Source organism: Falco punctatus, assembly GCF_963210335.1.
Source record: "Falco punctatus genome assembly, chromosome: 8".
Taxonomy (NCBI): domain Eukaryota; kingdom Metazoa; phylum Chordata; class Aves; order Falconiformes; family Falconidae; genus Falco; species Falco punctatus.
In genome coordinates this window covers 24,353,166-24,377,877 of record NC_137588.1, presented here as the reverse complement: position 1 = coordinate 24,377,877, position 24,712 = coordinate 24,353,166, and the positions used below count along the sequence as shown (strand labels likewise).

General features: G+C 38.6%; 1 protein-coding gene across 2 annotated transcripts in view; it reads right to left on the bottom strand.

Annotated features, from left to right (window-relative positions):
- DPP4 (dipeptidyl peptidase 4) overlaps positions 1 to 24,712 on the bottom strand; it is a 45,660-nt gene that overhangs the window by 7,975 nt on the left and 12,973 nt on the right. For both annotated transcript variants that reach the window (XR_013929968.1, XM_080399122.1), the window contains exons 10-23: positions 23,215 to 23,318; positions 19,592 to 19,727; positions 19,408 to 19,452; positions 16,179 to 16,283; positions 16,004 to 16,071; positions 15,756 to 15,809; positions 15,158 to 15,282; positions 14,163 to 14,210; positions 13,552 to 13,650; positions 11,442 to 11,511; positions 9,619 to 9,813; positions 8,644 to 8,698; positions 6,442 to 6,541; positions 4,659 to 4,723 (exon numbers count right to left, since the gene is read on the bottom strand). Coding sequence is in view for 1 of the 2 variants with exons in the window: in XM_080399122.1 (XP_080255248.1) it covers positions 4,659 to 4,723; positions 6,442 to 6,541; positions 8,644 to 8,698; positions 9,619 to 9,813; positions 11,442 to 11,511; positions 13,552 to 13,650; positions 14,163 to 14,210; positions 15,158 to 15,282; positions 15,756 to 15,809; positions 16,004 to 16,071; positions 16,179 to 16,283; positions 19,408 to 19,452; positions 19,592 to 19,727; positions 23,215 to 23,318 (1,269 nt within the window). In the remaining variant the exon portion in view is untranslated. The remainder of the gene's footprint in view (positions 1 to 4,658; positions 4,724 to 6,441; positions 6,542 to 8,643; positions 8,699 to 9,618; positions 9,814 to 11,441; positions 11,512 to 13,551; positions 13,651 to 14,162; positions 14,211 to 15,157; positions 15,283 to 15,755; positions 15,810 to 16,003; positions 16,072 to 16,178; positions 16,284 to 19,407; positions 19,453 to 19,591; positions 19,728 to 23,214; positions 23,319 to 24,712) is intronic.

The following is a 24,712-nucleotide window of genomic DNA, read 5'->3' as shown; positions in this document are numbered from 1 at the left end:
CAAATATGACAGAGAAACACCTGAAGGTAAAAACCATGAGACCAAATCTATAAATAGAAGTCAAGCTATATTTTAGGAATAGAAAAACAATACAGTGATGAAAAAAATAATCAATTAAGGCTAATCAAGAAACTTAAAACACAGTAACAGCATATTCCCTAGAACATACTAACCACATGACTTGCTACTGTGACTAGGTAATAAAGAATGAGGAAAGTAAGGATTGCAGGTAGGATCTTTAATTTTGGCAAGGAAATGGAATAGGATAGCGCTCTGCCATGAGAGTAGGAAGAAGAAAAGGGACTAGCAACAAGATTTTAGGCTTGGTAAGACAACCAGCATAATGGGGCAAAAATACGTCGAATCAAATTTCCTTCTATTAGCAACATTATAGGGGTTCTCTGCTGAAAATGACTGAATTCCTGTGGAAGTTTTCCCTCTGTTACAGCAACCTAAAAGCCTCTATGGCAAGGAAAAAACCAGTAAAAATTAGGAACAAAATAATGTGGGGTTTAGGTTTTGGTTTATTTCTTCCCCACCTTGTAGTAAGGCTGTATTCTTGCACAGGAATTTGCATTTAGTACCCCCAAAAAGTCAAATACATTACACTACCAAGACACAGAAGGGTTTAATTTCCTTATGTCTCTTGTACACTCATGAATCTTTAAAGCAAGCATAAATATTCCTTTTGTCACGGCAGAATAGCGTACAACAGCGCTCTCATAAGTGAAATGGGATTTTGTAGTTTCTCAACCAATTTTAAAAAACAAGTTGAGAGAAAAAGCCACCCTCCAGTCCATAACACGGCAACTGCCGTCTTGATAGTGAGAGGCTGCAGAGCACCAGAGATCCCATTTAACATATGGATATCCACGCACACTGGAAGCATGACACTATCCATTTGAAATGAGTTGGTATCATAGAATAAGAACAGATAGTTATGAGTGCACCAAAACGTGCAGGGAGGGCTTAGATTCAGTGAGAAGCACTGGTACAGCAGCTGATCAAAAGAATGATTCAGAAAGTAATGGCCTAGTGATATTAAAAAAAAATAAAAAATCAAGCAGTATCCTTTCAGTGAATCGTTTTCCACATGTGGAGAGGGAAACTTGATAGCGCGGCTTTATAAGCTTTCTTCCAGCAAATCAGTGCTGGCTTAAGGGACAGCAAACCTTCTGCAAGTGGAAGCCTGACTTGAACTACACTTCTGAGAACTAGACTTTCCAAAAGCAGTTTTAGAAAAAGGATGTCACTATTTTTCCTCTCCAAGCATTAAACAAAATAAAGCTATTTGTAAAATACTTCAGACAGAAGGAACACACATGAGAAATCCTTTCTCAGTTTTTTTATCACTTGCCAGTGATGTCTCACTTGCTGTACCCATACTCAACAGGAAGAGTCCCTTCCCGAAAACGTGCTTTAAGGACACCACTGCTGCCAAAGAAGGTGGCTGCAAGATAGGGAGCAGCCTCAAGTCAGGCACAGTTACAGCACAAAGCAACAGACAGCTGCAATCAGCTGAACAAACCTCAAGTGGACAGCAAATAAATACAACTTCATTTAGCCCTTCTGTTTCACAGTTGCACTGCCGGGACAAAGGTTCTCAAAAGGTAACGTGTACAAGTACTAAGAATTAGGCCCTGCTGAGTGTAATTGGCTTTTCTAAAGATCACACAGCAGTCAACATTTTATCAGCACTCCACAAACAAGTTAAGGTTTGGCTGAAACTGAAGGTCTCTCTCCCTTTAGCATATTCTCAGATAATAGAACAAATGTCAAATCAGTACAAGATGGCATATTTACAAAATTGTACCCTGTTTTGCATAACCTAATGATGCAGCAGTTCTTAAGGACTGAACATTTCAAATCTGCTAGAAAAAGATTGCCAAATCTATGACTGTTTCAAACACTTGCCAAAAGCATATCAAATTCAGAGCGAACTGCAAAATAATCTTCTCACAAGTTGAACAGTCTCTTCGGTATGCTTTACATGGCTACTGCATCTGACCTCCCAAGCTCTGCCCTCATTTAGTCTCCAGTCTTTTACATCAGGGACATTTCTTCCCGGGCAGACAGCTCCCTTGCCATTCTGCCTAGGATCCCTACGGAATTTTATGGGAGCTCCACCCACGCTTGCTCCCTTCTTTGACAAAGCTCTAATTTTTATTTGTCCACAATTACCTTAAAAGGCACTGATCACACCTATTAGCCTACTTAGTATGAGTCATCCTTCAGACTTGACTCTTGACAAAGAGTATTTAAAATGTCAGACTCTCCTCTTTCAATAAAGTGAAACCTACTGTCACAGTAATGCAAAGGTAGGGTGTACCCCGCTTACCACAACTAGTTTCTTGAGACTATATATTCCCATTCATTAATACTCTGTGCGTTAGCAGCACGCATCTTTTCTAAGCAGGTGTGTACACAGTCTCATTTCTTTTGAATTAGGGCACCCAGTACAGAGTTTATGCAACCTTTCACTTTTCAAGCCAGCTTTACAGCGGATGCAGTAGGATAGAGAATATATGATGCAGCATGCAAACCTGACAGTACCAAGTTAACAGTTCAAAAATGCTTTAACAGCTTCAGCTAGGAGAGCTTTCCGTGCATGTTTTGCATTTACTTGCTAAAAAATACTCGGTTCAGAAAACAGCTCTCATCAGTGACGAGGGGCCAGGAGGCTGGCTATTGTGACTGGGACATTGAACAAAGGGGCTGTAAGCCAGGAACGTGCTGGGCTAAAGTCAGTAAAGGTCTTCAGCAACAACAAAATCCCACAACCCTTCCATTAATGCTACATGAAAAGCAACTCATTTCTTGAGCTACCCCACCCCTCCAGGTTTATATGGAAAAATAAATTCCAAGTAATACATTATTTGGGGCTTTCAACAACAAATAAGGACTCAAGTTGCATTTTCCTATCTCTAGAAGCAGCAGTGAAGTGTGACAATCTGATCTGTGCAATTACCCCTCCTCCATCTAGCCACCATTCTCCCCAATTAGTCCTCTGAGTAACACATTTGAAACCTTTAGCTCTTTGATACTGGCAGTTTCAACGTGGCCATTGCCAGCAATGAATACTATGCCAAGAAAATCCGACTCCTGGCTTGAAAGGATTAAACAGTCCTCTGTTGCCATCTGTGCCGTGAAGCTGGTGAATGACTTTGTGCACCCAGAGCGTTAACGTTCGTTCTGCACGACGACAATAACTTCTATTTACACTGCTACCTCGCAGACCTCCTACTGTTCCCACTGCCTTAAAGAAACGCTTTTGGAACAAGGCAGGCAGGCGGCTGCAGGCTGCTGGTCAGTCCCCAGTGGGCCTGAGCAGCTCGCTGGCTAGAAGAGGCACAGACAGTACCAAGTCTTCCAGCAGTCACTACCATTGTCCTCAGTTTTGACCAGAACGTCAGTTGGAAAACTAGATTACTGTAGCGATAAGTCAAAACAGACGTTTCTGTCCATATATGTGTGTATTTATATGTTTTACCATATTTTTACATCAACGCAACAACCCCCACCCTTTCTTCTCCCCCACGACATTTAATGCATCAAGACACAATCAGTGCTAAACTGTCTTCTCACCTATTTACCAACCCAAAACAGACAACGCCCCATCTCTTTTCCTCTAACACCCACTTTTGGTTCCAGCATCACTATGGCTGAACACCTCTGTGAAACACCCCAATAATGAGGGCAAAAAGCACCACCCCAATCCCTCACAGTTCTCCAACAGCCATGGTATTCCCACCTAGGTCTGAAATTTAACTAAACCTTACAGAGGGCTTGGGCTGCTCTGCCCTGTGCCCAGCTACCTGTGACTTCAAAAAGCCTCTGAGTCAACAAAAAGCAGTTGGCACATGGAAGAGCAAGTCAAGCAATTAATGATGCCATAATGAGGACAGAAGACCTACAGTTATTTTGCTCCCATTAGAACACCTGGAAATTCCCTCACTGCTGGGCAACATTAGTCATTTTAGACCAAACCTTGGACACCCTGTGTTCATGGAGATGGGGCCAAAATTCCATCCCCAACACTGCTGGCTCTCAGTTGGTCTGCAATTTGTTTGATATGATGACAGTAAAGACAGACTTGCCTACCTGTCAAAGTTTCCCAATATTTAGGAGATTTTGATTTCCCTGAAAAAAGCTGGCAGATTCCTGAAACAAGAAAGTCCACACAATACCCTTTTTTTTTTTTTTTTTAAATTATATTTCAGAAAGGACTGGAGTACATTTGTTTTGGTGGAAATGTTTTTTTAAGATAAAGTATAGTTTGCCCACGAGCATATTCATTTTTAAAACAAATTTGTTTCTCGGTGATTAAAATAAAACAGTTTTTACAGCTTGTTTTACAGTCTGCAAAGTAGCCAAATGGAACTGAATGTAAAAAAAAAAAAAGAAAACCACAAAAAACCCAACACATCAAACAAACAACAGAAAACCCACACCATACAGCAAAGAGTAACTGCCTCATGCAAATCCAAATGCATGAGACTACAGTCTCAGCAAGCACAATGCAACAGTTATAGCTGGAAAGAACAAACAGACTTATTTCTTCCTAGGGCGAAGGAACTAGACTGTATATAGAAAAACAGAGTGATTTAGAAAAGAAACAACACACTTCAGAACATGAAATAAAGTGATTTCTTTCTTACATTATAGTTGTTCAGATTGTCACTTGCTATAGGAAGGCCCATGTATCGCTCCGTGTATATTGAATCTGTAATTATGAAAAAGAAAATCAGAAACTGCTGCTTAATTTTCAGTCTGTCTACCAGAAATTTTACCTGCTGACACAAACAATAATAAAAATGCATACTGGATATTAACAAAAAACCCCAAATCAAACACCCCCCCCCAAAAAAAAAAAAAAAACAACAACCCCCAAAAAAAGAAAAAAAGGAAAAAAAAAAGAAGATTAGAAACAGGTTTTCCACAATGAGGCATGTAGGTAACCATCATTATTCAGAATATTTAATCTTCTTGTTGCCATGGCCACCTGAATGCTGAATATTAATAAAGTACTTTGTGTCAATGTTACCTTATTGTTATTCTTTCAGTAATCCAAATAAAATTACTGAAAATCTTGCAGCAAATGACTAGCATTTAAAAAAACTCTTAGCAATTCTATCTAAATGTTTATTACTAATAATCTGTCAAATGAAAATGTAGTAGTAGATTAGGACTCTGCTTGGATCTATGTTATATATAGTAAAAATTAAGTATCTCTGATTTTCCACAGATTTTTCAGCACGGTAACATATTACCTTTTTTGCAGATTTGCTGCTTTATTTTAAGCCATAAAGATCAATTCTCTGTTGCTGCATTCTAATGTCCATTTGACTTCTCATCAGTGTTGTCACACTGTGGGGTTGTTTGGGTGTTCTTTGTAATGTTGAGTATTCATGCCTCCATAACCCTTTCCTTTATCTAATCATCTAAAAGTGGAATTTTAGAGATCGTCATCATCATTAAAAAAAGTATTTCCTGCCATACTGTAATACTCATGTCTAAAACATTATGAAAACATCCCTATGTCCTCAACAGACTGCTGCTAATACCTGGCAGCATGGTTTGATCTGTTGAATGAGCCAGAACACATAATATGCTATTATACAGCCCCTGTGCTAGTTACAGAATGATAAATTATGCCTCTGCCTCCTGGCAGAGGTGTGCTAGGAAAAGCTGTCCCTTGAGTGTTTTTGGACAAATTGAAACCGGGAAAATGTCAAAATGTGGTAACATTGTATCAGCACGTATTCTAGTTTTAACTGTGTGTAATTTTTTTAACCTGGGAGGAGGGCCCCTGTAACTGTATTTACAGCCTCAAGCAACTACAATCTTATACAATAAGAAGCACGTACAGACTCGTCTGCTTGTTCAGGTTTTCCTCACATCAGGCTATTCCTAAGATTAATTAGATTTATAAAATCAAAATTTTATACTCTAAAAGGAAAAACAAAACAAAGGCAATTCAAATCCTAATCTTTTACTTTGAGAGAGAAAATTACAATGCAAGTTTGACGCGAAGCCTCGCAGTTCATTCTTATAAGTGAAGTAGCATTTTGAAGAAACAATGTTTAATAGCAATGGATTTCTGACATGCAAGATCGGTCTCAGAACATGTGGCAGCTTTGGAAAGCAAACACAGACACATTACAGTAATACTACAAATACAAATACTACAATAATTTACCCCTCGTTAATGGTTAAAGACATTACCTGGAATTGTGGATCTGACTTTTTAAAATGGGAAGTAAGATTTAGGGAATTGGTTTAATTCTGAAACAGAGTACCCACGAGTTCATAAAAACAGACCAAGTGACATTTACATGGCATCTAGTAGATAATCAAAGTTCTGCACTATGAATCAACACTTTGCAGCATGTGCACTGCAAGACATATGGGAATCCTTGTAACAAGGAAGCCATCACATACCATAATATTGCCAACGTGACACGGGGGCAACCGCTATTCCACACTTGAACACGCCGCTTCCAGAGCCAAGCACCATGGAGGTCACATATCCCCCATACGACTGAGAAGAAAACATTGCTGTTATTTTAGTCGGAAAGAAAAGGATGGGGCCCATCTGCTAAACGGTTCATCAGACTTTTATAGGCTCAGTGTTTTTCATATTAATGAACTCCATTCTGAATTTGGGTCAGATCTCACCCAGCCTGCTCAGTTGGGGAAACAGGCATCAAACAGTGCGTGGCAGCTGTGGCACTGATGAATGAGAACTTGTTGGGGAAAAAGGGCGCGAGCGCTGCTGAACTGTGACTCAGCGAAGGATGACAGTGTTTGGTAGCACCGTAGGCAGCAGCGAAAGACAGGAAACAAGACACTGCTGAACCGCTGTGTCCCTCTCCGTGCTGGGGGCGTGGGTGGAAGCAGAGCTGGGGCCCACAACGCGCCTGATGAGTAGTTGCACCAGGGCACCCGAAAATTTACAACTCCCTCAGAGCAGGCCTACGGCAGCTCACTTGCTAAGTCTCCTCCAAAGCGTCAAGAGCAAGACTGTGACTGGGGAGCGAAGGATCTTCTGCTGAGTCTGTGGGAGGAACTGTGCAGCAACACGCTCCTTGCTATGCACAGGGAAAAAATCCTTCGCAGCCTAGCCCGATAACACAGATGAGTAAATATCTGACACACTTGAGCATCCAGGCAGCAAGATACCTAAACAGTGTCACCGACCGCCCAAACAACTGCCCTCACTATAGTTTGAAGGGGTTATTTGGGAAAATGAGCCCACCCACATCCAAAAAGAGGAGCAATTTCTGGATCTCATTCCCATCCTGAAACCAGATTGCAGGCAAATGAAACTGTATCACAGCTCAAAGCCCTTCCATGTTTGCTCCAAATTCAACGCTTAGGCCCTCCCAATGAGGTCGGCAAAGTGATGCGTGTACTTAGTAATTAAACACTGATACAAATATGTCGCCTAACCTGGCCACAGTAAAGGTATGACTGCTGAACCTATGGAAACAAAATTAACGTATGTAGTGACAGGCTGACAATCTGAAAACTCAAGAGATAAAAAAAAAAAAAATAATCTGTTTGCCCACAGGTTCAGTATCCAGGATGCATAACCCCAACCTAGCTCCAAAGAGCTCTTCAACTATTCATCCCGAGGCTCATTAAAAGTAAGATGGGAACGCATTACGTCCTCCATTTCTGCAAAAAGCATTTCCCTCCCGCTAAAGTTAATACTGCTACACTTGACTTGATATAACAGAGATGTTTATCCCAAGGAAAGCCACTAAAGGCACCACCATCATCATCTTGCCATCAAGCAATTTATTCACTGGTGCCTGTCACCAGCAGTGACCAAATTTCAGCTAGCAATTTAATTCAAGATCCTGCATGCGATCCTGCATATACTTAAACATAATATGCTTAAACAGAGCACGCAAGAATACCTGTGACACCAGATAAAAGCAGTGACACGGCAGCCTGGGACAGAGAGATATTCAGAGTTTGAATCAAATAGATATGGCTAACACTACATATGCACTTAGCCTTGCAGCTGAGGGGGTGGGTATGTATATGCTATTAAACACTCCCCTCTACTGTGACAGGTTTTAAAGACACATCAAGTCAGAGAAATCTGGCCTCTGTTTGGAAGTACTGCTGAAATAAAATACAGCCAAGCACAACAATATAGCAGATTTAGATATTTTCAGGCTGCTAGCAAAAACATGACAACCATGCCATGCAGCTGGTTCATATGTAATTTTACTTTTTTTTTTTTAATTAGAATAATTTAATATTAGAATATTAGATAGTTAATATCTATTAGAATAGATAATTAGAATAATATAAAGACACACTAGTGAATATATACTTGGATTTTTTTTTTAAATATTGGTTCATCTCGTACACAGGAACTTGGCAGTATCCCTTTAAATTGTTTTTAGTATCTCTAGTAGTCCTAATTTCTGTTTCAAAGGCTCCTGAACAGTTGCAAAGGGACAACGTATACAGGCACTTTTAAGATGCACTTCATCAGCAGTTACTGGACTGTGCCATGACCCCAAAGGTGCCTTACACCAAGTACTCCAGCACCTCACACACACGGCAGCACAACAAATAGTTGTTACAATGAAATAACATGCCCACCAAACTTTGAGTACTTACCCAACCCCAAATAGCGATTCTGTCCTTATCAACAAAGCTCATTTCAGAGAATGTTCTAAAAGCAAACAGAATAATTAAATGCTTAATGGATTGCAGGTATCTGCCATTATACAGATGTGCCTATTTGCCATTATGTCTGCCTCTTTCTGTTGTACAAATCAGTATTTCCCACTTCATCACAGTGACTGTATATGAAAACATACGATTTAGGCACATGTGTCTCAGAAATTCAGAAAAACATCTGTGGATGTGAAAAGACAAAACCTGGATGCTCTGTAAAAGCCCTCACTCAAACCACATTCACTGACATTTGTATTGTATTAGGTCAGACTTCACCACCTGCCTTTGCCATTTTAATTTTTTTTTTTTTTTTTTAAAAAGAGGAGCAACACTCAAATTGCAGCAGTAAGGGACAGGCCAATACCCATAAATTCAGTCAGGGGGTTAAAAAAAAAAAACCACAAAAGGATTCTGAGATGCTATTTTTTCAAATTCCTTAACATTTTAAAAACCTAAAAAGCAAAACCTGTATCACTTCTTTGTGATTCTGAGAGATTCATACTGACATCGTTTGGTTTAGTGAGGTTCTACAAGCATAAATCAAGTGATGAACATGAAGTATGAGGCAAAGGCTGAGCAGTTCATACAAATAACACTGTCACAACGAAAACTTGCAACAAGCTTGGAGTAAAACCTCCAGCTCCAAGTGACTTAGTAGCATGCTCTTCTACTAATCTGACAGCTATCATCTCTATAAAACCAGAAATATGGTAGATTTGTATTACAGCATTCTCTTCATTCTTTTTAAGCATACAACGATGGTTGTCCCATAAATGACACACTTCAGCATGCAAAATTAATGGAAAATTTAGTTATGTTTTTGCTAGTAATTTCAAGCTGACAATTCAAAACCTTCAACTGCACAAGAAACACAGAGAAGAAGGAGCAGGTGTCGACCATTTCACTGTAGCTCACCTGGCTGCTGCTATCTGATCTTCCACTTCATATGTTCCCAGCCTTCGGTTTATTGCATGCATGATTTGATCCCCTTGGTATCCACTTCCTCTGCCATCGAAGCTGGCCACAATGATCTGCTCTGTGCTTGCAAGGTAAGTAGCCCAGCTGATCTGGAAGACTTTATCTACTTTCTGACTACACGGTCCTGCATACCTGGGTGAAAAGTGCCACAGAATTCAGGCATTTACTCTCCACGTACTCTCATCCAGCATTTAAAATACAATTATTGCTGATAATTTTCAGCCGCTAAAGAAGGAAAAACTTTTAAATTAAACTGAGCAAACAAGAAAAGCATCACTAACTCCAAACTGCTGCTTTGCCTGGACACTAAAAGCAACATGTTTTTTTAGGATGTCAAGTGTTATGTTAATCAAGCAAGCAGACTGGATTTTGTTTTATTGCTTTCTGCTCTAATAAGATACTTATTTTGAATTTAAGTAGCTTATCAGAAATCCAAATCAAATCCTTTTTCGTGTTGGCGTATCTAGTCATCTGAGTTTCAAAGCAATGCTCTTTAACTACTTCTGTTCCATTTACCCCTAATTTATTTGGTTAAAGTCTGAAATCAACAAATAGCCTTCATTTGGGAAAATGATAAAGATCTTTTCCTGCATTTTTAGTGTCTCATCAGTATTCCCTACAGTCTAAACTATTTCTTGTGCAGGCTGAAAAAAAGCAAGCAAAACTGTAATCATAGCTTTTTATTTTAAAATATTTGGAAGCAGTTGAACATTATGAAATCACACTCTGTGAGTGCCTGGATGCAAAATTCTGTTTGCAGTGCACTTCTCTAGCCACTGTCAAGAGAGTAAGAAATGCAAGAGTGGCTCTTATGGCTTTACAACCCATTTTTATCACATTTAAAAGCAAAGAAAAAAATTATTAGGAATTCTCTATATCAGACTTTGTTTCCATATGCTATGGATCCTTATTCTTCAGAAAGAATTTCTGATACAGAGATCACCATGAAGCAGAGGTGATCCTGACAAACACCCAGGTAAGTCAATGAAAATAGAATAAAAACCAAAATAAGCCTTAAGAAGTAAAGAGCACTGACTGCCCATTAAAATGAGGCATATCAAAAATTATTACAGTGCTACCAAATTATGTCATATAAAAATGCAACAGTTAAAAGCTGGTTTCCTTGTGGAGTCAGCTTTTCATAAAAAGCGTAAAAGGTTAACATTTCTATTTTGATGAAGTTAAATTTCAGTAATTTCTAGTTAGAAAAAAAAAATATCAGCATGAACAGAAGTGCCTGAGGAAGAATGGACCAAACAGCACGTGCTCACAGTCTTGAACTTATGAAAAAACAAGCAAACGCACTCCTGACCACAAGATGCAGTTTGCCAACACCAGCTGGCAGCCAAATAGCACCGAGAACATGCCACATCACACTCACTACTTCAGCTTTAGGATACACAGCTTATTCAAAGTTTCATTCTGGAATGTACTTTCAGTAAATGTTATTCCTAATGAACTCTTAGAGCAGAGAAGGAGGTAAGCTAACACTAACACCCTGGGCTTGTAAATCAGACACAGAATATATCTGCCTCACCGCCACCAGCCAAATAGGTGCTTGTTAAGCATTACATCACCTTACCGTACAGGAATCTATCACAAATTGGGATACACCTAATTTTTTTTCATTCCCTCTTAAAACTACTTCAAGTAGTAATTAGAAAATAAGCCAGTTTTGTCTTTCCCAAACTTATTAGGAGCATTTGAAGTAGATGAAAGTGATTATTAACACAACATTGCCATGTAACTTGAAGACTTACACATCAAGGAGCAGAGGGTACTTCTTTGATGAATCAAAATGGGGAGGCAATATCATTTGGTACCACAGGTCTAAAAGTGAGAAGAGTTTGACTTAGGTCAGTTCTCCAATGAAATAATTTGACATGCACTGCAATTCATGTAAGAGCACATTTGAGTTACCCCTTATAAATTAAAAAGTAGTTTCATCTGAACTGTCCTTATATATATGCATGTATATAGGTAAGTGTTCCTAGCTAATATAAATAATAATAATAATAAAAAACGTTTTACAGCTAAAATAGCAGAAAGTCTGGAACTGGAATGTCTACAATAATAAAATCTGGGGACTCAACATTCTGTCTTGTAACATTACTCTACATTATAAGCTTACATGCAAAACCTGGTAAGTCTCTACAGTAGTAAAACTGACACTAGCTCAAGTGTTTCTCTACCCAAATATCTCTCCCAGCACCTAAAAAAGAAATTTTAAATATTTTGAACCTGCCAGACAGGCTTTGCATGATGGCATGTAGAGCATTCCGGAAACATATCCAAATATCTATCATTTTTCAAGCAACACTGATTCTGGTTCCATCCATGTTACTCTTTCCACCCAAGTCGGCTACGAGTTAGCTGAACATTTTAAAAGCACCCCATGTAAGTTTTACAAACTGATTCGCTTACGAATTTTAAGAGAACTGACACTGCAAAGGAAGCATGATGCAAGGCTGATGGACTGCACTGCAGTAATAGCCAAGTGCAAGTCTTACAGAAATTTGTCCAGATGTGAACATGCAAGACATTAAAAGACTGAAAAATTAACAATCTCAACTGAACACATGAAAACACTAATTCTAATTTTTTGCGTACTCTATAGTCATGGGAACAGATTTCTTCTTTGATAACACACAGATTTGTGAGCAGACCTGGAACTTGATGTAGGACTACATAAACGGATTTATTTCTTTTATTCGTGACATTAAAAATAGATTCCCCTTACCCAAAAGCCTTTACCCTGAAGAGATGAAGTAGTAAGAACAAAGAGGAATATAAAAATCAATATACAACTGATAGCACGAAGAGCATCTTGAAACCTCCATCTTGCCTGGAAGATTTCATCTTTAGCCCTAGTAAAAATGTGACAGCAATAAAAGACAGAAAACACAAAGATAAAGACAGTTATTATCTAAGGTAACAGTGGAAGGAGAGAGGCATCAAAAAGAACAGTTAACAATGACTGACAGAACTCAATACAGTTTGTAAAACATAATTCCATTAAGAATATTCATTCATTTTGTCAGGAGGAAGTTTGTCATGAAGAGAAAAGTTAGTAGCAAAGGCTGGAGCAAGAACAGTTTAGACAGGTGCCAGGCCTCCCGCTGCCAGTCCATCTGATGTTCCTCAGCCTAGGAGCACGCCAAGAAAGCTCCTGTACCCAGACATGCAAATTCAGAGGAGCACCACGAGCAAAGCATTAGCAGTTCATTTTCTAGGAGATTGTTCTAGTTTGTATTCAGAGGTTAATGTAGTCTTGGAGCGTGAACATGCTTTTAAGAACGTTTTCAATACAAATATTTCCCTACACAAAGTCCAAGGTGATCTTCTTGAAACGTAGCCTAAATGATTTTGCGAGCTTTTCCATTTAGATTGTGTCTATTTTTTGATAAGAACTTCTCCTCCACTGTCCCAATTCACAACCTGCTAACACAAACCAAAGGGACTCGTACCTGTGAACAAAGACCTACCTGAATTTATAATTTAATTTAAATTCAACAGTGCTTAGGAGCCTTCTGCCCTACACCAGTTCCTCTTATTTATTTAATGCGGTGTTAGGGACTTCTGTTTTTCAGGTAATTATCAAGGAAAAAGGAGCTAAGCCACTTCATCATGAAAATATCAAGATATAACACTAGGGAAAAAGCTTATTTTAGGTAATATTTTGGGACTTCAGAAAAAAACACAGAATGTTTGGAGATGTTAAAAAAAATTAAAATCTTGTCTTGCCTCTAAGTGCTGAGTAACTACAATAATCCCCACTGCACCCATCTTTTCTGTCCCGCTTTTCAGCAGAAGACCTTGAAGCACTTGGTGAAAGAGGTAAAGAAAGGTAAAACATGGTTTTGAACTTACTGTATCCACCTACACTAATGGAGCCAAATTTTTTTGAAGGCATCTGAATATCTTTCAATGAATTTTCCAGTTCAGTGTTATTTTCCAAGTATCTGAGGACTAAATAACAAGAGTTAGTAAGAGTCAAAGATTAAATACATTATTTTCAAATGCATTGCTCCTTAATTATGAGCCACTTAAAAAATTCATTCTGAGATGATGGCAACCTACACTTCAGTCTTAGTGTACTGCAGTTTTTGTTTTTCCTCTCAGATGTAATGTTTACAATACAGTTTTCCTTCAGTAATTTAGTAACCAGAAAGCTGGTTTCCCTGTTTTTCATCTAAATGTAATTTCATAAAAACTGAACAATTATCCAGTAGAAAACTCATACATTACTCACTGTTTTCTAGCACAGTATAAAATAATATTAAATAAACTATGCGTAAACATATGCCAAGCTATATAATTTATTCTTCTGGTTAACTATGCTAGAGTCATTATCTGAAATTAAATTTACCCTTTATAACTGACATTTTAATTATTATACTAAGCAATGAGAACAAAATTAAAATAAATTTACAGTGCCATGTTCTGGCGCACCACAATTATATTTTAAGACAACCCCATACCTTTATCATCACTGCTTCTGTGCAAAGTAGATATGGGCAGGCCAGGACCTGTTAACAGAGCACCATACCTTCACGTTTGCATGCTGTCTCAAAACACAACCCTCGTAAAGTAACTGGAAGTAGATGAATCATAAAAGCTCAGAACTTGTTTCCCTCCAGTCTGCACAAGCTGGATTTTAAGTTAGTATGGCCCAAACTCAAGCCACAGGATCACATATAATATTCAGACTGTCTCGCAGGTGAACCACATGATTGTAAAGTACTAAAGAGTTAAACTTCCACTCTTTAGCAAAGGCTACCCATTGGTTGTAGACCATGCTGTGGAAATCAGTAAGTCTTGTCACAGAGACAACAGCAGTCATCTTCAAACAACCATTTTTACAACCTGACAGAACAATTCCCTCTGACGTCTGTTTGTCCTTCTAAGCCCATAGATCAAGGAAGATCTCGGCATCTTAAAACAACAACATACATTTCATTTTAAGGCAAATTTTAGAGAAGATACTATGTTTCTCACCCTTCGATTAATTTATCCCTTGTACTATTTAGCACAAGCATTTACACATCAGAGACAGACTACAGTCGCACTGCTTGAATTTTTTTAAATGGCACTATCTATCTTAATTTTATTCCCCCCCGACAGAACACTTCTCTTTATCCAGCTTATTGCTCGTCTTGCTCCCAGATCCTCCAAAGTCCTTCTACAGACAGAGCTCCTATGCAGATCTCGAGGACATGCACAGCAGACAGGAGCGTTTTTCACCTCTTTGAGGTCCTCTGACAGACAGAACTATCTCATTTTATCTTTGTAATTTTTGTCAAGGTGCTTTTTAGCCTAGGAAGGGGGTATGTTTTTCTGCTTCCAATGCATTTATCCAATGATATCAACACATATCATTGTTACGCAGTGCATATCAAGATCTTGACGAACTGAACTTCCCCACTCAACTAATCAGTGAGTCATGTTCATGTCAATTAGTTCTGGATATACTCACCACGACAATTTAGTTGATAATACTGTGCATCTTTGCTGAAGGACACAGAATAATACTGGCATCTTTCTTGATTCAGATCACAGCTAACGCATCTAGCAGAATTTGGACTGCTTTCCAAGAGCACTCTGCAAAGTAGACGAGTTTCATTTCAGAGATCAAAGACTTTTTTTTTTTTTAGCTCTGCTACACAAATGTATGCTTTTTAAATAAGATAACCGAATTAAGTATATTAAAATTCAGTAGTAAAGCCCTTACTGATGTAAAAATTAGAGAAAACAGACTTTAAACTTTTGAGTTCAATTAATACTGGAATTATAATAATAGCAAAAAAGGCACGAGGGGTTTTCTTTAGGGGTTTGTTGCTCAAGTATTAGTTGTTTCTTTTCACAATTTTCCCTTATTAACTAAAATATTTTTCTGTAAATTGAGTTATTTTTACAGTTTATACTCCTACACTGAGATTTTCATTGAATATCCTATACAGGATCCAACATTAGACTGTGAGCATCCTCATATGTTATTTTGCAATGTTTTTCCTTAAAGTTTCTTGTTCATTAACAACTATTTTACTCATATTGTAGAAAAAAAAATATCTTACTTATAAAGATTTCTTCCTCCTGGCATTCCACCATTTTCATTACTAATGTAGTACCTATAAAAGCAAAACATACCACTTTTGGTAAAGTATCTGCAGTATGTTACAATATTTAAAGGCTTATTTTACATGTTTAGATCACGTTTTTAATGAGTTAAATGACACCTTCACGCTGTTCTCCCTCCCTGCTTGCTTAGACCCTTGTTACAAGCCCTCCTGACAGGAACCAATAGCTTAATGACAATACTTACAAAAAGTTATCGGTTACAGCTTCTATGCTGATTACTTCCCATTTTCCTGCAGTAATAGGTACTGGAGCCTGAGAGGAGAGATGGGAGAGGCAAGGCAAAAAGTAGAATGTGAAGCTCCTCAATCACCATGAGAAAACAGGAGTTAGCAGTGACTGTCCTACACCTTACTACTTACTTGTGAGCCATTTATGTAATGGATGTGCTTGTAACCTACTGTGTCACTGAAGACTTTGTAGTACGTAGCATTGTCGGGTGCAAAGTGAGGGACAGATGGCTGAAACTTGAACACAAGAGAGACGTCTATTAAAGCAAACAAAGCTCCAAAACCAAAATGATAAATTTAAGTTTTGATATTTCTAAACAAAAGTTTCAATACTTAAAACAATCACTGAACATACTGCACAATTTTTTGCCTGCTGACTTAGTAGTAGGTAGAACCTGTAGACGTTACCCTAAGAGTAAACATGCTTAAAATACTGCTCCTTAAGCAGCAGAACTTCCTGAGCCCTGGTAATGGTTGACATTCCCTCTTACCTCCCTTCAGTTTGAAGTCCTACAAGTGTTCCTACTTTCCTACCATTTTAGGAAACAATATGTGCATCTGCTTTTAAAGTCACTGTTTTATCCTGTCCAATGCAAACATGCAGCTGTAACCTGTAGCAATGTAAACATTGCAAATACAAGCTTTCCTTCAATTTTTCATTTTAACATGTATTTGTGAACAAATTAAGCTTAAAAGAAAAAAATCAATTGACAGTGAAAAGTGTCTCCCTTTATCCAAAGAAAAGCTGCTTTCCAAGGGGAAATTTTGCTAGTAAGTAGGTGATTATAGAATGCCAGAGAACCCAAATCAAATTACATTTTCATGAAGGAACTATCCATTTATCACAGAATCATAGAATGGTTTGGGTTGGGAGAGACCTTAAAGACCACCTAGTTCCAAACCCCTTGTCATGGGCAGGGACACCTTCCACTAGACCAGGTTGCTCAAAGCCCCATCCAGCCTGGCCTTGAACACTTCCAGGGATGGGGCATCCACAGCTTCTCTGGGCACCTGTTCCAGTGCCTTGCCACGCTCACAGTAAAGATTTTTTCCCTAATATCTAATCTAAATCTATCCTTTTTCAGCTTAAAGCCATTACCCCTTGTTCTGTCACTACATGTCCTTGTAAAAAGTCCCTCTCCAGCTTTCTTGTAGGCCCTGTTTAGGTACTGAAGGTTGCTGTAAGGTCTTCCCAAAGTCTTCTCTCCTCCAGGCTGAACAACCCCAACTATCTCAACCTGTCTTCATAGCAGAGGTGCTCCAGCCTCTCCTATTTACCAATTGGAAGTGATGGAAATGAATGGATTCCTTCTACTGACTGTCACTTGGATGTCCTCCACATGGTAGAGAAAAAAACAGAGGAATGAAATTGAGCTGAATGTAATAAAAATTATTTCTGTGATACATGTCCAGAACATCTAAATGTTAATTAGGCAACTGACACAATGGAGTTACCTCTTAGATAATATACCTGTTGTTGAAAGGGAAAGTGAAACAGAAAGATGAAGCGACTCGCCTCCAGTCACTCAGCAAGCAATGACAGACCTCAAGTCTTCCTAACCCATGTGCTCCAGATAATCTCTCCTTCTTCCCTAGCAGGATTTTTGCAAAAAAATAACCTGGCAAATATTTTGCTAGCTTCTCCCTTATCACAGTCTTGCTTTTTCAAAGTGTGACTTCCCTTCAACTCAACTGGCAAGCTCTAACTTAGCTCATGACCTGGAAGCCTCATGCAGAAACACAGGCTGTTCTAAGCATTCTTAGATTAAGTATAATTTAATCTCCACTTTTGATAATAAGAAAAAAAAAAACACAAGAGAGGTATACAAAGAGAGAACGATATGTCTTTATTTTACACACATATATAGTTTACTTAAGCTTGCATATACACTTATATGAATTGTATATACCTATATATGTGTATACATACATCTCATATGTATATATAAAAATATATATCCCATATCAGTCAAATGTCATTTTATCATTCTGAAGTAGATGAGAATATAAAAAAGGAATATATATACTTCTCCTATCCTCTCTTCAATCCTCCCTACTTTCCATTCCCTTCTCAAATCCAAGAATCATACAGTGAAATTATCTTTTTCATCCAACAGCTCCTAAGATGTGGGTTGTCTCTTTAAAAGAAACAAAAAACCAACAACCTAGTTTAATGGCACAGACTTGCATTTTGCCCTCTCATTTTGCACAACTGTTTACAAAGTCTGCAGCTTGATCATCACATTGTCTAATTGTGAAGCCTTTGCTGCAGAGAAGCAAAATGTGTCAGCGTTAAGGCCTTCCTTTCCATATCAAATTTGACAGCAGGTGGGTTGATCTCTCATCTTCATACTGTGGATGATTTCATCCCTGCTGTTGCCTCCCTCTTTGCATTTCTTTAAACTTTCATTTTTGACTTCAAAAGTGAATTAGTGACTAAAGCATAATCAGTGTGTGGAAAATGCGGGAGTGGAAAGTGTACTCTGTGTTCTCATCAAAAACTCTGAAACTCATTTCTCCCTCCAAGTCTGAACTTTTGCATCTCTGCTTCACTTCCCCCAGATCTTCTGTGTAGTTCATTAGGTGCCTACTCTCTACCATGTACAAAAGGACTGAGAGGCAGCTTGGAAAGCATCATTCAGACAGTAGCGATTAGTTTGGTAGAAGCATATGAAATTTTTTATCTGGTCAGCTATATGCATCTTATCCCCAGTTCTCTTCAATGGATATTTCAGGTGTGTGTGTGGAATAACTAAATAAATAATAATAAAAAAGAGAACCTGGAATGGTTTGTTACGACCTGAAATACTAAAAATTACTTTTTTCCTCTGTGGCTTTCCTCCAATACAATTCAAAGGTTATAGGATACACTTCTTAATACATTTTATCCCCTAGATCATTCTGGAGGTGGCAGGAAGACTGGAGAGCAGCCAAACCAGCATAGCTGACAACTCCCCCAGAACAAAGGGAATTCTGAATCCTGGCTCCTGCACTCCCCTACCTACTGCTACCAAAGCAGTAGTCAGAATTAAAAAGGAGTCTGGAAGGAGCACTTTGATTTTTGGCAAGCTGAACATGATGCACGGGGTCACAGAGGACACAGTTACAGCTCCAGCCCATGCTGCACTGTCAGCCCAGCCTAGGAGTTCAGAATGCCATACCCACAAAAGCTTAAAGCTAGGAGCAAGGTGGCATAGCAGCTCCATTTGAGACCATTTTTCTCCTACACCTGTAAAATGCAACAAGTGAATGGATCAGACCTGCACACAAGAGGCACTGCAACCAGTGAGAGGCTCACATGAAATTTTCCTAATTATCAGTGTTATTTAGCGTGCAGCAGTTTTAGAAATTGAACACTCACTCTGCCAATCCAGCCAGTTTTACTTTCTTCCTTAAGTTGTTTTTCCTAAGAAAGAAAAAACAATCCCACAACAATTATGTTTATTTTACATCAGCCTATGTTTCTACAAAGATAAACATACAGAGATACTCCTTTCTAGTTTCACTTACTGAGCATTGCAACTCTCCCACCTGATTTTTCTTACCTGTGGACATAACCAATTTCCGGTAGTACTTTCAAAGTCGCAGACCGTGAGGACTGAAAAATTCTGAATTCTTCTGAGCCACTGCAGACAGATCCTTTCATCTGTCACCCATGTTACAACACTCAAATAATGATCCCTGAAAACAGCAACAGCACTAGGTATTTAAAATACTCTCTGTAATAGCATTCAGCAATTCATTAAACAGGACTCATCTGGCTATTTTCAGTTCAATCTACTCTTCAACAATAAACAATGATGCAAACCTATCTGAGCCTTTTTTCTGTCAATTGTTTTTGCTGCTAACAGATGCCTTGGTTATCTTCATTCATACAATAAAGAATTAGATGATTTGTACATACAGCTTCTAGAAAGACTGCAATTAAATTCTAACAGCCAGGTCACTATAATGCATAAAATAATGGCTGCTTCAGACTGTTCATAAATCTTGCACTGTATGCACCTAGAGGAAATTCTTCTGAATATTAAGCTGTATGTTTTTAAAATTTTATCCTTAGCTGCATGAAGTTGGTTGCTTGTAAGCACTCTCTGAGTGATACATATCTTTGTTCAATTTAGTACTTATGCCCATTACTTAGAATAGAGGGAGAGATCATAACAAGAACAGATATTACTATTAGAATATTTTACTTTCACCTTCAGAATACCAAGTAGTTGACATGAAGAACTGGAGTATCTGAAGAAAATATAATTTTCATAAATATTCCTGTATATTAATTTTAAAAAGGCACCACATAAAATTTCGTGGTTTTGTTTACCATTTACGATCTGTTAGATGTACTTGTCTTTTCCTATTTTAGATCTCTCCTATCTCCTAGAAGCCTTATGAACTAAAATAAAACTCCCCTCCAAGGCAAGTATACATTTTTAACCGGAATTTGCACATTTGACTTAGTTCCAAGTTCATGTTCCCTCTTTCCCCAAAGTTAGTTAACAAAAATGTGTGGGAAGTTTTGTGATGAGAGTATCTTCGTGATCATTGGTGGGGAGCAGGGGGAAAGAAGAAAGAAAAAGGAAAACATTACAATTATTGTGGATGGATTAAAAATATATGCCAACTGGTTACCGACCACTTTCAAGTTTATTTCTAGATTGCAGTTTAGAAATCATGTTTGAAAAAGCTCTATTTTTGCATTCATATTTGACTGGGAAGTTGGTAGGTCATTTAACTGCTACTTTCACTGGCTTCAAACAGAATATTTTAGACCAACGATATTAGAAAAGCACTCTGCAGAAGCTTGTTTGGAGAAAAAAAAAAAAAAAAAAAGAAACTGCAGGTTTTCAGGTACCTATAATAGTGGTCTCCCTGGTTCTGTAGAGGAGGAATTTAGCCCCACAGTTTTTTTCTCACTTTCTCACTTTGAAGAAACAAAGTTAACAATTCTAGAGACTAAATCATCCATCACACAAGATGGACAGTACAAGGAAAAAATAAAAAATTATTATTTATTATGCTATTATTATAACAAAAAATATTTTACAGTTATCATACAGATTAAAAATGCACCTGCAGTTTCCAACAGCTTGAGAAATGTTAACTAAACTCCAATTAACTCACGCATAGAGTACAGTAGTTTTGCATTCCCTTCCTTATTTGCTGCTGAGAAGGGCTATTCCTACAATCACTGTCTGGAGCTCTCTGCTCTGGAGATGACATATCCTTAGGACAGATCATTTCAGACAAGACGCATCCATTGCCTTCATCGTCCTGTTAGCCAAGAGGAGTCCCCTATACCCATGATGCTAAAAGTGGTGTTTAAACACTCTATGGATTTCATGCCGGTCATTTGTGCAAAACATGTCAGGTTTCATCTACCATCTTATGCGGCAAAGCACCGCCATTCTAGATTTTGGCAGCTTTCCTTGACAAATAATAAAACTTTTCCTCTGAAACAGAAGTGCACTGTGTCGCCTTCAAATGTGGCGGTACAGCTGCTGTACATAAAAGCTCTGGATAGCACTGCAACAGACAACCATTTGCAGGGGCACTGCCCCTTGAAATCCCCACCCAGGCAGGTGGGGCGGTGCAGTATGACACCAATTCAAACTTCTTTTTACTCAGAAGTTAGCTCCAAGGAAGTAAAAATAGACTTTTTCACCACAAAAATTAACCTTTCCTGTCTTATAGTGGTATAAATAGACACACTGTGCAAATATTCACTACTTTGTGCTTCGCGGAGCAAAACTACCCAACAGCAACATTACACATGCCTTGCCCTTTCCTACTCGTGTACTTTCTGCTCTTGCAAAATTCCCTAAGACTTGTTCTGGCCACCACAATGTTTGCAAGATGCATATGTTAAGGCTTAACTATTATTTGCATCAGCTGTTGGGAGAAAGAATAAGTTTCCATCTTTGCACTCATCCAAGACTTTATCTTTGTATTAATCCTGATTTACAGAGTGCTACATTCATTCAAAAATGGATTATTAACTCCATGTAACTCAGGCCTGTCTTAGCCAGATGGGTACAAGGCTGGAATGGAGATAGATCATAGTTATTCTCCCCAGGTCACACAGCAGCATTGTTCAGCTTTCATTAGGTGGTAACAAGAGGTAAAATGTAACTCTAAGACAGCAGAGATCTTAGCCGGATTGGCCACAACATAAAGGGCTTTTAAACCTGAAAAAAAGGCACTGAAATTCTGGAGAAAAGCAGTGCACAACAGTATATAACATCTAGCTACAGCAGTGTTACTGTATGTAGAGAAAGCATAAAGAACAACACATTCACAAAAACTTGCGTATCTCTGTTAACACAGACATGTTAGTCAAACTGTGGTGAAGACTGAAACAGAGTAACACTGATATTCCAGTTACAGTTTTTTGGCCACCACGTACAAAATGCTGGGTTTATGCATTAGCTAACAGACCTCTTTTGTTTTTTCTGAAGTTTATCGGTATAACCTGTGCTTCCACACCCATCATGCTTGTAAGTGCAAACCTCTAAAAAATTTCCACAATACTGTTAAAAAGAAAAAAACAAACCCCAAGATCTGGGATACTAAATTCTGTGTGCATGCATTTTAAATCAATTTAGCTGCTCTTTACAAAATACATTTATACCATGTTGTGCATTTCCAGTGGCATTTTGAGAAATAAAATTTTCCATTTACTGTGAGAGGTGCTGGTTTTCACCATGTTTCCAAAGAAAACAAACATTTTAAGTATAAATCTGAAGACAACCATGATACCTTGCCTTAGCAAGGAGTCTGCTTCCAATGAAATCAAATCTTCACTTACCATTAAGGCTTTGGGTTTTTTCTCCCCAGTGGAATTGGAATACATATATTATAATTTGATTATACCAAAACTTGCTCATATTAAAGTTGTACTGTGAAATGACTTCACCATAGTTAGACTCCACTGAATGTGATGAGCCAAGAACTTGTCACATTCTGAATATAACATACATGGAATATGCCATCTATATATAATCACTAGGAGGATAATCTCTGTGCAGATTTTCTCTGGTAAATCTTGTTGCTACCAGAGCTGCATGACTGGGAAAGACTGCCATATACACTGAATATAGGGTGGTCACACATGAAAGCTCCTCCTCTCCCACCAAAAGAAACAAGCAAATATTTCACCAAAATTTCTTACCCTGATATTATTTCTGCAGGTGGAGAAATTTCAGCAGAGTGGATAGTAGGAAGCAATTTGGTATCCACAATAAAGAACTGCACAGTTGGATTTGTAGCTCCTGCCTAAAAATAAAAATTTTCATTGTATTTTTGAAGAGAGAATATTCTTGGTGAAATAAGTGAAACTATAGATGAAGAAATTACTAGACAGGTAGAACCAGCCAACTCCAAACATGTGAAAAGACAAGTTCCTAAATGCAGTTCTTAAGATTGATACATAAATTATCCTTTGTATTTTTTTTTCCCTATGAAAGTGTTAGTTATGTGTTTCTAGATAAGAAAGACTACTACATTTAGAAACGTTCGTAACTACACAGGGCTCACTGTACCCAAAGCAGTATTTGACCATATCTCGTCCCACGTGCCACACACAGTACCTAACAGTGAATCAAATCCATTGCTAACAGACAGAAAAGCACTTCACAGAAACAGACACTTCACGTTAAATGATCGTATAATAGCTGCCTATACCACCACCAAAGCTGTGACTGCAGCACTTACCCCGCTATTTCAGTAGCGCTACTGACAGCAATATAACTGTGTCAGGGCTTCTTCTCTAGAAGTTAACCTTATGATGAGGATTTGGCTAGTTAGGTACCTGTAGTTGACCTGCCTCCAGAAGTCAGCAATATTCCAAACAAAAGCAGTTTGTAATAGAAGGTGCAATTAAAATTGGCAGTTTATTCCACACCTACATCTCCTCATGGCACCATGCTCAGGGCAGAGCACCTGCAGCTGCCAATGAGCCCAGCAGTTCACTGTGAGCAGCATTAGTGACCTTTTGGGGGTGGCTCCAAGGCGATAGGCAAAGGCCATGTGCTCCTGAAGCTTTGGGAAGTGTAGGGAGTGACTGGCCACAGCTGCTGCAGAGAAAGCTGAACTCGACACAAAGAGGACCGGGGGCAGCTTCTCAACCAGACAAACAGCTGTAGCAGTTGAGCAATCAGACAGCTGTATCAGCTGTTCTGCCCCAGTTAATCAGAAGAGTGAAATTATCCTCCTGAGCTGGCCAGACCAGCAGGGATGGGAGGGTGGGGGGAAGATATAGGTGTCTCAGCCCAACACAGAGTATAAAAACCAAACAATGAACAGAAAGAACTGATGTGCTGGAGATGGTTTCAGCCCACATATTCCTTCCCAGCAATGGGGATGCCCAGCATTGTGGCAGCGAACATATTCTGGAGACAGCAACGAGAACCACGTTTGTATTGTGATTCAGCGGTATAGTGCGATTGCTGTACTCTAAGCGTAATTTGTACTTGTGTCTTAAGTGCACTGCTGCACTGCTCTGCTAACTCAAAATCCTCTGTAATGTCAAATAACTTCACAGAGGTAAATCCTGTATTAAACACGAAACCCTCCACATGTGGAGTATCTGAAAGAACCTGTTTGGTGCATACTGGACTCTGACTCTCACACCATCTAGTCCAGTGCCAACTGTGCCACATGCAGTGGGC